Source organism: Bufo gargarizans, chromosome 11 (genome assembly GCF_014858855.1).
Source record: "Bufo gargarizans isolate SCDJY-AF-19 chromosome 11, ASM1485885v1, whole genome shotgun sequence".
Taxonomy (NCBI): Eukaryota; Metazoa; Chordata; class Amphibia; order Anura; family Bufonidae; genus Bufo; species Bufo gargarizans.
The window spans coordinates 15,109,839-15,126,984 of NC_058090.1; the positions used below are offsets into that span (position 1 = coordinate 15,109,839).

The 17,146-nt window shown below is 47.0% G+C and overlaps 1 protein-coding gene across 7 annotated transcripts in view; it reads left to right on the forward strand.

The window, feature by feature from the left end:
* Positions 1-17,146, forward strand: part of LOC122921608 (phospholipase DDHD1-like) — a 38,774-nt gene that overhangs the window by 20,664 nt on the left and 964 nt on the right. For all 7 annotated transcript variants that reach the window (XM_044271717.1, XM_044271718.1, XM_044271719.1 and 4 more), the window contains 4 exons: positions 7,091-7,157; positions 9,604-9,753; positions 11,301-11,544; positions 11,792-11,980. In XM_044271717.1, coding sequence (XP_044127652.1) covers positions 7,091-7,157; positions 9,604-9,753; positions 11,301-11,544; positions 11,792-11,980 — 650 coding nt within the window. The remainder of the gene's footprint in view (positions 1-7,090; positions 7,158-9,603; positions 9,754-11,300; positions 11,545-11,791; positions 11,981-17,146) is intronic.

The window sequence follows — 17,146 nt, forward strand, 5'->3', positions numbered from 1 at the left end:
CTGCTGTGCCGCAATCCCGACCGGCCCGCGGGGTGGGCTCCCGCGGCCGGTTTGAAGCGCCGTTCCGCCCCAGGTCCCGGCGGTATGACGGGCCGGGGGCCGCAATTTAGCCCCCGGCTTCGCGGCCTACTAGGCCGCAATCTTCCGGTCTCTGGTGGAGGGGGCGGGAACTTCTCCAGGCGCGAATTTTCCCGCCTGGAGGTTCCTCCGCCCCCAGGGGATCGCACGCCGCCCTCCAGGCCGGATCCCTGTTAACCCTTTGGGTGCAGGCCGGCTCCCAAAATTGGGTCTGTATAGTTGGCCCCCATTTTTTTCTCAGGGCCCCTATATGGTGGCTCCCCTTTAGCCTCAGAGGCTGAGTTGAAAGAAAAAAAAAAATAAAAATAAAAAAAATAAATGAAATAAAAATAATAGATCATGATTTCTATTGGGCTGCGCTTGACGCTGCAGCCTCATCAGTAATGCTGCATGTCTGCATGACCTCCTTCCACAGGCGGCATGGTGTTGCGCTCCCAGCCTGCGTCGCTGCTAGGGCATTTCCCCTTTTAGGCGGTTTTCTTGCCTCTTCCAGGATACGGCGCTGGCCAAGTGCATTCGGCCCTCTGTAGGCAGCATTCATCGTCTCTCCAGTTATGGTGCCTGCCATGTGCATTCCCCCCCCCCCTCCTAGGCGGGCTACTGCACTCTCCCTGGCTGGCCATGTGCATGACCCCCTTCTTGGGCGGAATGCTGCACCTTCACCGGATACGGTGCTGGCCTTCTGCACGACCCCCTTCCATAGGTGGAACGCTGCACTCTCTGGATTTGCTGCCGGCCATGTGCGTGACCCCCTTCCGTGGGCGGAACGCTGCACTCACTGGATTCGCTGCCGGCCATGTGCGTGACCCCCTTCCTGGGCGGAACGCAGCACTCTCACTGGATCTGATGCCGATCATGTGCATCCCCCCTTTTTTAGGCGGGATACTGCACTTTCACCGGATACGGTACTGGCTGTGTGCACGACCCCCTTCCAGGCGGCGCTGATGTGCTATGATGTACTTATGTACTATGTTATTATGCTGCACTCTCGCTGATGTGCTATGATGTACTTATGTACTATGTTATTGTGCTGCACTCTCACTGATTGCGCTGCCGGCCTTTTCTTAGGCGGTATGCTGCACTCTCATTGGATTCCCTGCCGGCCTTAGGTATGCCTCCTTCCCTCAGACAGCATACATACATCCCTCTGTCTTTGGGTGTTTCCTCGCAGGTACGTTGCTGGCCACGTGCATGTACCCCATACATGGCAGGGTGCTTGCACTCTCGCTGGATCCGCTGTCGGCCATGGGCATGACTCCTCTTCCGTAGGCAGTGTACGCACTCTTGCTGGATTCGCTGCCAGCCAGGGGCATGCCTTCCTTCCTCAGGCGACATGCACGCGTTCTTAGTGACTGTGGTTGTCTCTCGCCAGTACGTTGCTGGCCATGTGTATGACTCCCATGCATGGCGGTGTGCTCGCACTCTCCCTGGAGGAGATGCTGGCCATGTGCTTTACCCCCTTTTTCTGGGCGGTGTGCTACACTCACCGGATACATTGCTGGCCATGAGAATGGCCCTCTATCATGGGTGGAACGCTTGCACTTCCATTGGATACGGTGCTGGCCTTGTGCGTGACCACTTCTCACTTCAAGGGCAGAATTTGGCACGCTCCTGGGATTCACGGCTGTCCTTATGTGGCTGGGCTGGACTTGTACATGTCCCCATTCATTGGCAGAGTAGTTACTCTCTCGCTGAGTTCAGTGTTGGGTGTATTATTGCACACTCATTTAATGCTAGGATACCCTGTGCATGTTCCCCTTTCACTAGATGGACCTCCTGCATTCCTGCTGGTTTATAGGGTATGTCCTGCTTCTCTGAAGTAGGTTCGGCCTTAGGCATCACTCCCTTTTGGGACCGGTCTTTGCACTCTTGCCAACTGTAGTTGGCCAGGTACAATTTCCCCCCTTTCGGGGTGGACTGATTGCGTTCCGTCGCATGCTATACTGGTTTTGTGCATAACTCCCTTTCAGGTTGCACTTTGCGATTCCGTACATGCTGTGGCGCTCTGGGACGAGCCCCCCTTTTTTCTAGGTGGGTTGGCCTTCTCGCTGCTTGCGGGGCTGCTCGTTCGTATGCCTCACCTGCTTCCTGCGGCATACCTTTGTTTCTTGGGAGCCGATGCTTGCCGCCAGCCTTGCACTCGTCCCTAGGGAGTTCCTTCTGTCCTCTTGACCGGACAGGCTCTATTTCTCTCTGCTGCACCGAGCTGGGTGGTGCTCATTCATTTAGTTGGCCTTTCATTCCAGGGAGTGTTCGTGGGTCCTAGATGCATGCCCTTTGCGTCCTTCTGCAGCATTGCTTCCCTGCGCTAGTGGTCCCATGGTCGAGAGTGCTGTTGTCTGCGGGGCCTCTCGAATTCTTCATTGGCGCTGTCAGGACTGCGGTTCCCTTGCCTGCCGCAATTTCCTCCTCTTCGGATGCAGTGTGGTATGAGTCCTTCCTCTTGGCGCCTCTACGCTTTCTGTCTGATCTGCTGCCGGGTTCGGGCTGCTCTTCTCGGGACGGTCACCCAACTTCTCTTGGGTGCTGGATTACCCAGGTCCGGAGGACCTCCGCCTTGGGTTCTTCAAGGTATTCGCCTTCTGCGAGGCGGTGGACCGGGCGTCTCACAGTGTAGCGGGTTCTGTTTTTGAGCTGTCTTATGGCTTCCCTGTTGCCCACTCCTCCTCCTTTCGGTTGGAGGGTGTTATGTCGGCCTCTGTCTCGACTGCCTCTTTTCGCCGGCTTTGTTTGGCTCCCGCTCTATACAGATCACTCCGATGTGGCTTCCCACAAGACTACGGAGGCTGTGTTTTCACTGTCCTCCCCTCTGGGGTGAGCCTGGTTGTTCCTGTGGATGGTTCCGGTGTTCCTTTTGGCCTCGTACTGTCTCCCTTGTTCGCGCTGGCTGTATTAGCTGTGTGCTTATTTACCGAGTCTACCGCGTTCTGTCCTCCCGCTGGGTGCAGATTGCGTGGCCCGTTCTAAGACGATGGTCCTGATGTAGACTTACCTTCTCGGTAACTTGGGGGGACTACCTTTTCGGTTCAGATTGTCCTTTGATCCCACACAGGGGCTGTTCAACGTGGTTACATCAGCATGGTCTTTAGCCTGCCTTCTCCTGGCGTCTGGCGGATCCTTTTGGGTCTTTGCATCTGTCCTTCTGCTCCCCATTCGGGTGGATGCGGGTCAACGTTGTTCGGGGCCGACGGGGCTAGTTTTGTCGACCCTTCTGCCCGTGTTACTGGTCTGCGCCTGTTCTCATTGGGTTTCGCCTGCTTGCCAGGCGACTCCAGCGGGTTCACTGCTGTCCACTCCTGGCTGTGTCTCGTCCAGGTTCTGTCGTAAGATTTAGGGTTTTTTGTCTGGGGTTCTGTGGAAAGCTGTGCATTCCCCACTCTGAAGTTCTTTCCCCATGGTTCTGTCTTTTGGTTGAGGTGTCAAGTGTCGGCGCTGTTCTTCCTCTTCCAGCGTTCCCGACCCTCTGGGCCTGCCAAGACCTTCTTCCTCGGAGTGGCTCTTTGGTTCCTCTGTGCTGTCCTTCGGTACCGCCCTGGGGACTATATCCAGAGCTCTCGGCGCTCCAATCTTGCCCTTGGAGCTGTTACAGGAGTTCACTCTATCCTTCTGTCCTGTACGGTTGTGTTCCGTATCAGTCGTGTCTCTGACGGGTGCCGGCATGGCCCCCTTTTTTTGTTATGAGTTTTCTGTCCTTTCCAGGACAGGGCTGTTCTGCATCTCGTTTCTTCCTTCCTTCCTTCCTTCTGAAGGTGGTGTTGCCTTCGCTTCAACACCTCACCTATTTGGACGTTGTTTGGGCCTGGCCGTTGTTTACTTGGAGATCTCCGACTCTTGCAGTCGTTCGGCCTCTTGGGTTTCCAGGAGGTCTGTGCATAGGGTTGGCAGACTCCAGGGTGGTTTTCCTCCGCTTGATCAGGTTGGCTATTGCTGAGGTTACCGCACCTAGGGCAGGATTCTGTCTTTGGTGTCACCGTTCCTTTCACCAGAGCGGTCGGTGCCTCCTGGGCCGGAGGCATTGGGCTTCGGCCGTGCATTTGGGCACGGTGGCCACAGGTCTGCCTTGCACGCCTTTCTGAGTTCTACAGGGTGCATACTCTGACTTTGGCAGATGCTGCCTTACCCCGCCTGGGTTTACAGGCGGCGGTTCATTGATGCCTTTCGGGTGCTTCGCCTTGGTGTTGTGGTCCCTCCCCCTTTTGGACTGCTTTTGAACGTCCCAAGGTCTTCTGTGTCCCCCAAGGAAACTGGGCGAGAAAACGAGATTTTTGTATAACTTACCAGTAAAATCTCTTTCTCGCTCTTTCCTTGGGGGACACAGCACCCACCCATTAATTGTTTTTTCTCTGTGCGTTTTCCGAGTTTTTGTTACCCGTTGGGTAGTTGGCTTGTTGGTTCCTTGTTGGACTTTGCCTTTTCTCACTGCTTGGACACGCAACTGGCAGTCTCTCTCTCCAGGCTGAGGGTATAGCTGTGGAGGAGGGGCTTAACAGTTTTCACTTAGTGTCACGCCTCCTATGGAGATGAGCTATACCCAAGGTCTTCTGTGTCCCCCAAGGAAAGAGCGAGAAAGAGATTTTACTGGTAAGTTATACAAAAATCTCGTTTTCAAGTCCTGTCAAAAACTTAAGGAGGTATTTGGACCCTTATGCTCTATACGCAGGATATGCCACTGATAATTGATGGATGCAGGTCCCACACCTATGTGGAGAACGGTGGCCCCCAATCCGCCTAATGCATCATGGCTTCTTGCCTGGTTCCAAAACTTCCTTGGAAGTGAATGCAGAGATCTGCGCAGACATCTTCCATTCCTTCTCTGACTTGATGGAGCAGCTGACGGGTTTTGGGGATCTCCATTCTCCACATAGGTGCAGGGGAGACCACTCTCAGCACACATCCTGTGGGTGTGCAAAAAAGACCTTGCAATTCAAAGGGATTGTGTCATCAGAAAATGACCTATTGTTTAAATCATGTTTTGTGATAAAGATATATATTCATTCTTTATTTTAGAATTTTTTTAATTTTTCAGGTCTATCTAGATTTAAAAAAAATGTATATAATCAATTTTCGCGCATATAGCTGCTCTGAAAAGACAGGAAGTCATTAAGGGAATTTGTCAACAGACAATGACCTATTTTTTTAAATCGCGTTTTTATGTTAAGCACATTTTTTAAGAATTTTAGGTGATTCTTTTTTTATTTTGTTTGTCAAATTTTCCATGTCACTACCTGTACAAAAAAATAAAAATAAAATCCTGCAGTTTTCACACTGGCCACTAGGCCTAAAGTATGTTTAGACTTCTTGTCTTCCTGTCTGTCACCTTGTGACCTTGTGGCCACATTTCCAAAGCTGATGCCTGTTATGCAGTTTGTCACGGTCAGCAGATTCTGATTCAGTGGGTGAGAAGCGACATAATTCACATGCCATAATTCCGGCTGGCTTTGAAACAGAAGACTCTGTGCAGATCCAAATGACTGTCTGTCCAGTTTTCTGTTTCTCAGCAACAGCTTTACCCAATCGAGGTCTTTTGTATGAGAAGCTTTGTCTCAGTAAAAATATGTAGAAGAAAAGTGACCAGGGCTGTGGAGTTGGTAGAAATGTTCTCGCTCCAGCTTAAAAAATATTATTTGTTGTTCATATTGTGTAATTTATTAACTATTATTTAAATTTAGGAATGTTGCTTATAAATTATGTTATGCTCTATCACTCTAAGGCCCTTTTATCCATCTAGTCGTGATGGATAATCTGTTCTAACTTCTGTGTTCTCCCATGTCCCCTACACTATAATTAGTGATAAGCAGCATGTTCTAGTGGTGACAGATAATCAGTTCTCACCTCTCCTGTCCTTACACTATAATCAATGATAAGCAGGGTGTTCTAGTAGTGATAGATAACCAGCTCACCAGTTCTCACTTTCTCCTGTGTTCTCCCCTGTCCTCTACACTTTAATTAGTGATGAGCAGCATGTTCTAGTGGTGACAGATAATCAGTTCTCGCCTCTCCTGTCCTTACACTATAATCAATGATAAGCAGGGTGTTCTAGTAGTGATACATAACCTGCTCACCAGTTCTCACTTTCTCCTGTGTTCTCCCCTGTCTTCTACACTTTAATTAGTGATGAGCAGCATGTTCTAGTTATGATAATTAGTTCTCACCTCTACTGTGTTCTCCCCTGTCCCCTACACTTTAATTAGTGATAAGCAGCTTGTTCTAGTTGTGATAATCATTTCTCACCCCTCCTGTGTTCTGTCCTGTCCCTTACAATATAATCAGTGACAAGCAGGGTGTTCTAGAGGTGATAGACAATCAGTTCTCACCTCTCCTGTGTTTTTCCCTGTCCCCTACACTTTAATTAGTGGTAAGCAGCTAGTTGTTAAAGATAATCAGTTCTCACCACTCCTGTGTTCTCTCCTGTCCCTTACACTATAATCAGTGATAAGCAGGCTGGTCTAGTGGTGATAGATAATCAGTTCTCTTCTGTGTTCCCTCCTGTCCTATATATTCTGGGACCGGAGCTGCAGATAGCAGGTAAGTGAATCTTTCCATAGCGGAGGCTGCGGCTCCTGTGAAAAGTTATTTGTTCCCAGACAACCCCTTTAAGAAGAGCACTGAATATAGCGGTTTTGATTCCCATTTAGACTTGCACAGGATTCTCTGCGTTTCCAGCCCAGCACATACATATAGAGCTTCTCTAACTGTCGCTGTGGACGAATTCATACATTTTTTTCAATTTATTAAGTGTACAACAGTTTTCCAGTTATTAAATGCATATTTACTTACAGGAATTTAGAAAATGTCAGGAATTCCAGAAATTGTGTTCCAATAAGTATGGTTTAGGTTCTAAGTCACCCGATTACTTACACGATAGTAAGAAAAAGCCCAATGTCACCGTTTTACTACAGGAAAATTATTAGTAACTTATTGACCATTTATGAAGGAGCCTGTGGAGTCAGATCTTTGTGTTACCGACTCCACGGCCCTAAAAATGATGATACAAATGTATTATCCCTTACAGGTTAAAAGAACTGGAAGACAGATTACATGGGCTGAAGACTCCTAATTCCCCTGTTCTAAAATTTAAGGCAAGTGCATTGCTGGGGATTGGGTTTTTGGAAAGCTATGTTGCTAAACAGAAAAATTATGCTTGTAGGTTATTTTTTTTATTTTTACCAAAAGCAAGAGACGCCCCTAATCAAAAGTAGAAAGGAACGGTTTCTAATAGTTATCTTATTTTCCAAATTTTTTTGCAGATTAATTTCTTAATGTATCGTTATAGCGCTCACGTATTCTGTTCTGGAGCTCCAAATCTCCTGCATAAACATAGTGGGGAGATTACTGAGATCCACTACTTTTGTGACCCTTAAAACTGGCATACAAAATTTTAGAAAATTCCACTTAAAGAGGAACTTTCACCGAAAAACATGTATAGAAACAGTTACATTATCTAACACTGTGGCCCCCAGTGATGTATTTCCGATAATTTTTTTTCAGAGGACCCCCTCACTTTTCGTCAGCTGTGGTCTCCGGTAGTTCTGGCGCCTCATATGCTAATGGGGCGATTCGGTTTGAGTAGGCGGTGACTAGAATTTGCACAGGGCGCGGTTTTCTTCTCCCTGGCTAAGAGCGCCGCATCCAATCAGAGCGCTGCGCTCTTAGCCAGGGAGAAGGAGCTCAAGTTCTCGCGAAAGGATCGCGCCATCTTGGAGTCCCCGGCGGAGAGGATCGCATAGGCGGCAGCAGCCGCATCCTGTCAGTAAGTATGAAAACTTACTGACAGGATGCTGCGATCCTCTCTGCCGATGGCGCACGCCTCAGGATGTGTAAAAGCTCAAGTTCTCGCGAGAACTTGAGCTCCTTCTCCCTGGCTAAGAGCGCGGCGCACTGATTGGATGTGCTCTTAGCCAGGGAGAAGAGAACCGCGCCCTGTACAAATTCTAGTCATCGCCTACTCAAAAGGAATCGCCTCATTAGCATATGAGGCGCCAGAAATACCGGAGACCACAGCCTACGAAAAGTGGGGGGTCCTCTGAAAAAAATAATAATAATCGGAAATACATCACTGGGGGCCACACTGTTAGGTAATGTAACTGTTTCTATAAATGTTTTTTGGTGAAAGGTCCTCTTTAAAATTATTAAATTCTGTTTGCCTGCAGTCACCACTAGAGGGAGCTAATTATTAACTGGAATGGGAGTTGAGCTGCAGTACCCCGACACACTGTGCACAGAAGCTTCTGCTTCCAGCTCCATGAACTGTACAGTCTCCAGCGGTTGCCCAAAACAGCTGAAGTGTCAGACCCCCACTAATCTGATATGGATAATCTATCCTGGGGATAGATCATCCGTATCCAAGTCCTGGGAAGCCCTTTTGGCTCATTGCAGGAGATCTAGAGCTCTATATTACAAAAACTTAGCTTCAATGCTATAAAGATATATATACAGTGATTATTCTGTACCTAAAATTCACTTTGTACAGCCACTTTCCACTAGTGAGCAGAAAAGTAGAACTATTTAAACCTCTGGATAGATCATCAGCATCTGATCGGCGGGGGCGCTGCTGGAGCCCGCGGCCTTCTCACTGTTTACCGCTGGCACAGTGACATCACGACTAGTATCAACTAGCGTGGGCGGGGCTAAGCTCTGTTCACTTGAATGGAGCTTAGCCCTGCCCACGCTAGTTGATACTAGTCGTGACGTCACTGGGCCAGCGGTAAACAATGAGAAGGCCGCGGCGCCGCTGCCTTCTCAAACTGCTGATCGGCGGGGGTCCCGGATGTTGGACCCCCGCCGATCAGATGCTGATGATCTATCCAGAGGATAGATCATCAGTTAAAACCAAGTGCAGAACCCCTTTAAATCCAATTAGAGCTTGGTCACACAGTAAAGAAATTTAAAGGGGTTATATATATATATATATAATTTTTTTTTTATTATTATTTTTTTTTTATAATACCAATGACCTATCCTTTTGAATAGGTCATCAATATCTGATGCCTGGGGGTCTGACACCCAGGACCCTCGCCAATCAGCTGTTGGAGGAGACTATGGAGCTCTGGTGAGCGCCACTGCCTCCTCGCAGCTTACCAAGCACAGTGTCAGCCATTGTATAGTGGCTGTGTTTCGTATCGCAGCTCAGCCCCGTTTACTTGAATTGGACTCAGCTGCATCTAAGTCACGTGACCAATGGACGTGATGTCACATGGCCTAGGGAAAGCTGCATGGCGCTACTGCGAGCGCCGGTGCCTTCGCAAACAGCTGATCAGCGGGGACCCCAGAGTGTCGGACCCCAACCAGTCACATACTGATGACCTATCCAGAGGATAAAAAAGTTAGAAAACCTCTTTGACAACATTTTAGTTCTGCTTGTGGATTGAGCCCTATTATTTTTCCAACAAGTGGGTTTTAGACAATGTTTGTCTGCCAAAAGAAAGCCGTAATCATTCAGCTAGGAGTGGATTATTTTTTTTTTAATACAGTTTACCCACCGTGCATTATAATTTGACTCACTGTTTACCTGCATGAACCCCTTAGGTTGAGAATTTTTTCTGCATGGGTTCGCCCCTAGCAGTATTCTTGGCGTTGCGTGGAATTCGTCCTGGAAATCGCGGAACTCAAGATCAAATTCTACCTAGAGCTATTTGTAATCGTTTGTTTAATGTATTCCACCCTGCAGATCCTGTGGTAAGTCTCTACTCGTTGTGTGGTTGTAGGGAAAATAACCGTTTAACCACTTCATTACCAAGCGATTCTTTTTTTAACTCTCTGCCTTCCCAGAGTTATAACTTATTTTTATTTTTCCATTCACACAGCTGTATGAGGGGCTTGTTTTTTTTTTGCAGGACAAGTTGCACTTTGTAATGGCACCAATTTACTATTTCATTTGACGTAGCAGGAAGCTGGGGAAAAAAATTACAAATGGAGTGTATTTGGTTAAAAAAAAAAAACATGCAATTCCGCTACTTTTTTTTTTTTTTTTTATGTTCCCTGTGTGGTAAAAATTGTGGGGCACTTTTATTAAGACCGGCGTTTTAGACCCCAGTTGATCAGCTCATGGCTTTCTCGCTGTTTACCACTGACATTGCAACCACCGACATGTGGCCTAGGTGCAGCTCAGCCCTATTCGCTTAAATGGGGCCGAGCTTCAGGGTATATCATAGACTGGCGTAAAACACCGGTCTACGATAAATTCACCCCCATGGGTTTCATCAGTTTAGTATAAAATGCTGAAGAAAATCCTGCACATAAGTAGTCACCCACTATTGAAGCTAAAGGGGTCCAGAAGAGCAGGGGGATCCACCACTATGGGACTTTCACTTTGGTGACCCGTGCTAGACATAGGAGTGGGTCCCAGATGAAGAACCCACATCTGACATGTATGGCATACCCTAGAGTTATGCTATAAATGTCCTGCTTGGGACAACCCCTTCACTACGGAATATGGAGGTCGTTCGGTGAGCATATTCCCTACAGTTAAACATAACCACACGGTCTCTGCCTGGGACCAGACCTCAAATGTCTAATGCCCACTGTTAATCTTTTTAATTACGTAACTGGTCGATAAGTATTGAAGAAGATGGGTCTGCACGTGGTGCACGTGTCCAGGGAAGGTGTCCCACTAGTATATAGCGAAGAAGGACTGGCAATTCCTTTCTTGATGATATGAAGAGACTTTTATTCAAGGCATAATGGCATCATCAGTGAATAGTTTCGGCTGAAGCCTGAGCCTTGCAGTTTAAAAAAGGTTCAAGCTTGAGCCCAAACTATTCACTGATGATGCTATTATGCCTTGAATAAGGGTCCATTCACACATCCGCAAAATGGGTCCGCATCCATTCCGCAATTTTGCGGAACAGGTGCGGACCCATTCATTTTCAATCGGAAATTGCGGATCCGCACTTCTGTTCCGCAAAAAAATAGAACATGTCCTATTCTTGTCCGCAATTGCAGACAAGAAAAGGTATTTTCTATGTGAGTGCCAGCGATGTGCGGTCCGCAAAATGCGGAACGCACATTGCTGATGTCCGTGTCTCTTCATATCATCAAGAAAGTGAGTGCGGGTCATCCTTCGCTATATAACTGGTCGATAAGACATAAGTCTTCGTCTCATAGTAAAGTTGAACATTAAGCCCAGTATTATATGTTCTGTCGATCCTGGGGAAGTCAGAACAGAAGAAGAGGATAGACCTATAAAGCTGAATTACCTGACTGTTCAACTTTGTCGTCTTTAGGCCTACAGACTCGAGCCATTAATCCTTAAGCACTACAGCAACGTCTCACCTGTCCAGATCCACTCCTCCAACACCACAAATCCCATCCTATACAAGCACGTGAGACCGTGTCTCATCAACCCGTCCAAAGATACTACCTCAATGTCCGATACAGAAAGCATACCGAGCCCAAGCACTTCACCGGTTCTGCCTCGAAGACACTATGGAGAGTCCATAACCAATATAGGCAAAGCAAGTATATTAGGTAATTGATTTGGTTAGCTCTCCGTGTTTGTGCCGAAAATTGTAATTCTACTTTTAAAGTTCATCCCACCTGTTTACTGGTTTGGGTATCTAGAGAATTTTTATTTTATTGATCACGTATACAGTCCTAAAGACACACACATTTGTACAGATTTCATGGCAAGATGTCTTTGCGGAAGCCAGCCACTAGATGGCAGCAGCGTTTCAGGATTTGTTCATTGCGGGTTTTGTCTCATTCATCCATTCAGGTGCAGCAAGCATCGGAAAAGGCCTGGGGGGAATGTTATTCTCAAGATTTGCACGTTCTAGTGCAACCACAGCTCAAGGTTACGAGGTAAAAGACTCCGCTGATGGGGAAGACAAAAAGTCAGTACAGAGTCAGAGTACTGCGACATCCCAAAGCATTCCACACAGCATCTCAGGCTCACTGGACACAGGTAACTTGTATGACTGAGTAATTCCTCATCTACTTGTTAGTAGGGACTTTGTCATAAACTCTGAGCAGTCATACAGCGTTTAAAGGGGTTGTCCCAACATTACATGTCATTGTATACATCAAAAATGATCTAACCAGTAACAAGTACACATCTGCTTACTGATCTGAACAGAGCCGGAAATGCATGTTCTGTTACTCTCCCCACTGCGAGGTATCTACATATTAATCGCCTGTACGCTGAGGATCAGCCGGTAGGTGTAGCTTGCTGCCACGCTCGTTAGGGAAGGTGAGAAGCTGAGAAGATACCTCTTGCAAGTGAAGTAAGAAGGGACTATTGTTTAAAGGGAACCTGTCACCGGGATTTTGTGTATAGAGCGGAGGACATGGGTTGCTAGATGGCCGCTAGCACATCCGCAATACCCAGTCCCCATAGCTCTGTGTGCTTTTATTGTGTAAAAAAAAAAAACTAACTGATTTTATAAATATGAAAATTAACCTGAGATGAGTCCTGTCCCTGACTCATCTCACATACAGGAATCATCTCAGGTTAATTTGCATATTTATCAAATCAGTTAATTTTTTTTTTTTTTTACACAATAAAAGCACACAGAGCTATGGGGACTGGGTATTGCGGATGTGCTAGCGGCCATCTAGCAACCCATGTCCTCAGCTCTATACCCAAAATCCAGGTGACAGGTTCCCTTTAAGTTTCCAGAAGGGAAAGGAGGCTGATTCTGCCCAGAGACGGTCTTCAGCAGCACCAAGATGGGACACATGGAGTCCAAAAAATAATGAAATCAATTTTTTATGTTGGCTGTTTTAAATTAATTTAGTTTCTATGTGTCAGACTGCATTGATGCATGCTCAAAAATGTATTTCTACCTAATATTGGTTAGTTCCTTTTCATGCCGGAGTAGAATCCACATTGTGATTGACAGGGCCAGGGAACGGAATCGTTCTCTGCTGGCCCTGTTTGAATTCAAAATATTGCGCCTGCGCCGTACCTTTCTTCAATCGGCGCAGGCGTACTGAGAGGCGGCCGCTCACTCGGCCGCTCCATCCTCAATGCGCCTGCGCCGGGTGTAGATGTGCGCCTGCGCCGATTGAAGAAAGGTACGGCACAGGCGCGATATTTTGAATTCAAACAGGGCCAGCAGAGAACGATTCCGTTCCCTGGCCCTGTCAATCACAATGTGGAGGGGGCGTCATTAGGATCAGAGGATGCGGCTGCTACCAGCAAGTAACCGCCCTACTTGCTGGTAGCAAGGTAATTTGCATATTTTTAAATTACGTTTTTAACAAATTCTACTGAACAGAAATGATTATTTAGCTTATGTAGGCAGAAATCGCACTATAGGGATTATAAGTAAACAAAAAAAAAAACGATTTAGTGGGGTGACGGAAGCCCTTTAAGAGCAATCGGCTAATTTTTTTTTGTATGTACAGGACCAGGATAAATAACCTCATCTCATAGATGCATAGATTTATAGTCCCCGCCAACCACCTTGAAATACATATTGCTATAAATTTGGTTGTAGATGAAAGGGAGGGGGGGATGGATCGGTGCCTAAAGGAAGCATTTTTGCTAATAGCATTGTTTCCACAAGCTGCTGCTTAAGCTATTTTATACTCCTTTTGTATAGGTCATCGGTAAATGTGGGGGTCTGACACCTGGGATCCCTGCCGATCAGCTATATGAGAAGGCACCGGTGCTCGTAGTAGCGCCACGGCCTTCTTTCATCTCCCTAGGACAGGTGACGTCGCGTTCATCAGTCACATGTTCTAGGCGCAGCTCAGCCCCATAAAAGTGAATGGGGCTGAGTGCAATACCAAGCACAGCCACTATCAAATGGATGGTGCTGTGCTTGGTAAGCAGAGAGAAGGTTGCGGTGCTACTGTACGTGCCAGTGCCTTCTCAAACAGCTGATCGGCGGATACGGATGACCTATCCAGAGAATAGGTCATTCGTTATAAAGTCTGGACGAACCCTTTTAAGCATTCTAGAAGGTTAGTAAAACAAATATTCCAGGGTCTCCTGTTAGGACAAGGGAGCCTCATCCATCACTGCGATGCAGGTAATTACCATTTGCTTGTGTAAAGCATTCCTCCATTCTTGTATTTCTATTCGGAGCGATTCCTGCACAGGCTGGCTGCTATGGTAGTTTGCATTACGTACTACATACGCACCGCGTCACCCCATTGTTATCCTCTGCCTGTCCCTCTAGTAAAGGAAATGATCTCAGCCCTTGGACAGACACCAATATTGTCTCTTTACAAGAGACACGGGTCAGAGATGCAGATCATTTGTCCAGACCGTCCAATTCCCTGCTTCTTTATAGATTCTGAAGGGCCACTTTCACTTATGATTTTTTATTTTTTTAGTAGCTTGACAGTTTTTCCAGTATTTGCACACGTGACCATTGCTCATGCATAGTCCCTTTTAAGGGGTTGTCTCATTTCAGCAAATGGCATTGATCATGTAGAGAAAGTGAATACAAGGCACTTACTAATGTATTGTGGTTGTCCGTTTTGACTCCTTTGTTGGATTCATTTTTCCATCGCGTTCCATTGTTACAACCACCCTAAAATCCAGCAGCTGTGGCCGTGCTTGCACACCAGAAAGCTTTTTCCTATAGTGAGCAATCATGGCCACCACTGATGGATTGCAAGGGTGGTCATAACTAGGGATGAGTGGTACCTTGGAACCGAACCTGAGTTCAGGAAATTGTTTTTTTTTACAGTACAAATTAATTAAGTTGTAGCACGAAGTCTCGTGAGACTTCGCTAAGCAATAACTTCAGCTCATCGGAGCCAATACATTCTAATATTGTACGGAGCTCCTGCTCCGCACAGTATTAGAACGAAGTATTATGCGAATCGACTAAGGATGTTTCATCCGAAGTCGATTCGCTCATCCTTAGTCCTAACCATGGAAACGAGAAGTGTATAATGTAATGGAAAAATAAATCAAGCCAGCACAGGAGGCAATATGTGCATTCACAATACATTAGTAAGTGCTTTGTATTAACTTTCTCTACATGATTAATGCCATTTGCTGAAGTGAGAGGCACATGGTGGTACGTTCCATTGTGTGCCATATTATGGAGGTTTTCTCCCATAGTCGAATCTAGAAGCATTCTTGGTAGGTACGAATATGGTGGTTGACGAGAAGACTGAACCATAGGGCATCCATGTGCCAACATACAAGCTTTATACACAGAACTGCCAGTAGAAGAAATGCCCATATAGAAAATTTAACTTCTTGAGTACCATCAAAGGCTTGAGGCATCTACGTTGGCTTTCATCCTTCATTGCAGTCTCCTGTACCATTTCCCTCCAGACACATTAGACCTTGGTTGTCCAAACACTTCTGTTTGCCATACTTAATATGTGCTACCCATAGAAGTCAGTAGCTGTAACTGGAAGGGTTAATACAGTGTACGAGTGTGCGTTCAGCTTAAAGAGGACCTGTCGCCACTCCTGACCACCCCGTTTTAATAGCTTCATGCATTCCCCATGTAATAACAATTCTGGAGCATCTATTCTTAGGTCTGTATGTTGTGCCATTCCTGTGTTATTTCTACTAGAAGTTATGAATGAACTACTAGCAGTCTGCAGTAAGGGTACAAAGGGGAGGTAACCAGTTGGGGTGTGTCCCTGCACAGACTCGCTCTATCCAATCAGTGCTGCCATTTTCAGACTGTACACACCCCCATCTGGTTACCACCCCTCTGTACCCTTGCTGCAGACTGCTAGTAGTTCATTCATAACTTCTAGTAGAAATAATTAAGGAATGGCACAATATACAGACCTAAGAATAGATGCTCCAGAATTGTTATTACACAGGGAATGCATGAAGCTATTAAAACAGCCATGTCAGGAGAGGGGGGAGGTCCTCTTTAAAGTAGCTCATAGGTACAAAGTCAGTTGGAACAAGGGCTCCTCCACTTTGGACAATTTCCACTTGTTCTTTGACAATAAGTTGCTCACAATGTGACCCACAGTTAAGATCCCCAGCAAGAATCCCTACATCCCCACCGCAGGAGCCTCTACGTACCCATCAATGGACAAGTCCTCCGGGGAGAGGCGCTCTTTGTAGCTGCTGTAAATTATCAATGAGGATCCTGTTAACTCAGAATTCCAGAGGTTGTCCAGGAATTTGAGATTGATTGACCTATCCTCGGGATAGGTCATCAATATCAGATCAGTGGGGGTCCGACACCAGGCTCCCCCGCCAATCAGCTGTTGGGAAGAGGCTGCTCCACTCGGCTTAGCTCCCGTGAGCACTGCAGTCTCTTCACACCTGAGCTCAGACCCCATTCACTTGAACGAGACTGAGCTGCACCTAGGCCATGTGACCCAATGTACAGTGATGTCACTGGCGTAGGAAGTGCCCGGAGCGCTTGTGCCTCTTCCAACAGCTTCCAGGCCCTCCACCGATCGGATATTGGTGATCTATCCTGAGGATCGGTATGAAAAACTCTGACCGCCCCTTTAATAGAATCTATGGAAAAAAAGTTTTCAAAGTGGACAACCCCTTTAATTGTCTAATGCGTTGCTATATAAATAAATGATATGACTCTATGGGAAAGCCGTGAAAGCGGCGGCAAAGTTATGATCCTCACTCGCTGCCACGAATTCACAAGCCCATGAACTTTGGATGCTCCCTGTTTCAGATCTGGTCCATCCAGTTTCAGACAGACATTGCGGTGATCACCAGATGATTATTTTGTGGTTTCCCAAGCTAAATTTAAAGGGGTTGTGCACGTTTAGCCCCCCTCCGCCAGGCAGACCTGCGAAGGGCAGCATTATCAATGAGGATACCTGCTTTCCATCACTGGCTGTCGACCCTGTTCTCTCTGGTCTCTGCTGTTCTGCTCCGGTCCCTGGATGTAAACTTCCATCATGACAAATAGTCCCATAACACAGGTCACTGCAGCTGCCAGCGATTGCCGGCAGCAGCGCCAAACCAGAGGTGAACATTTAGGGACCCGTGTGGAGCATTAGGATCCAGTATCAGGAAGCAGGTAAGTATGCTTCTTTGCGCAGGTCTGCCCCCCCCCCGTACAGTGCACAACCCTTTTAATCTCTCTTTATATACCGGACTGCAGGGTCAGACTACACAGGGTGTTTGTAGTCTGTTACCATGGAGACACATAGGAGCTGT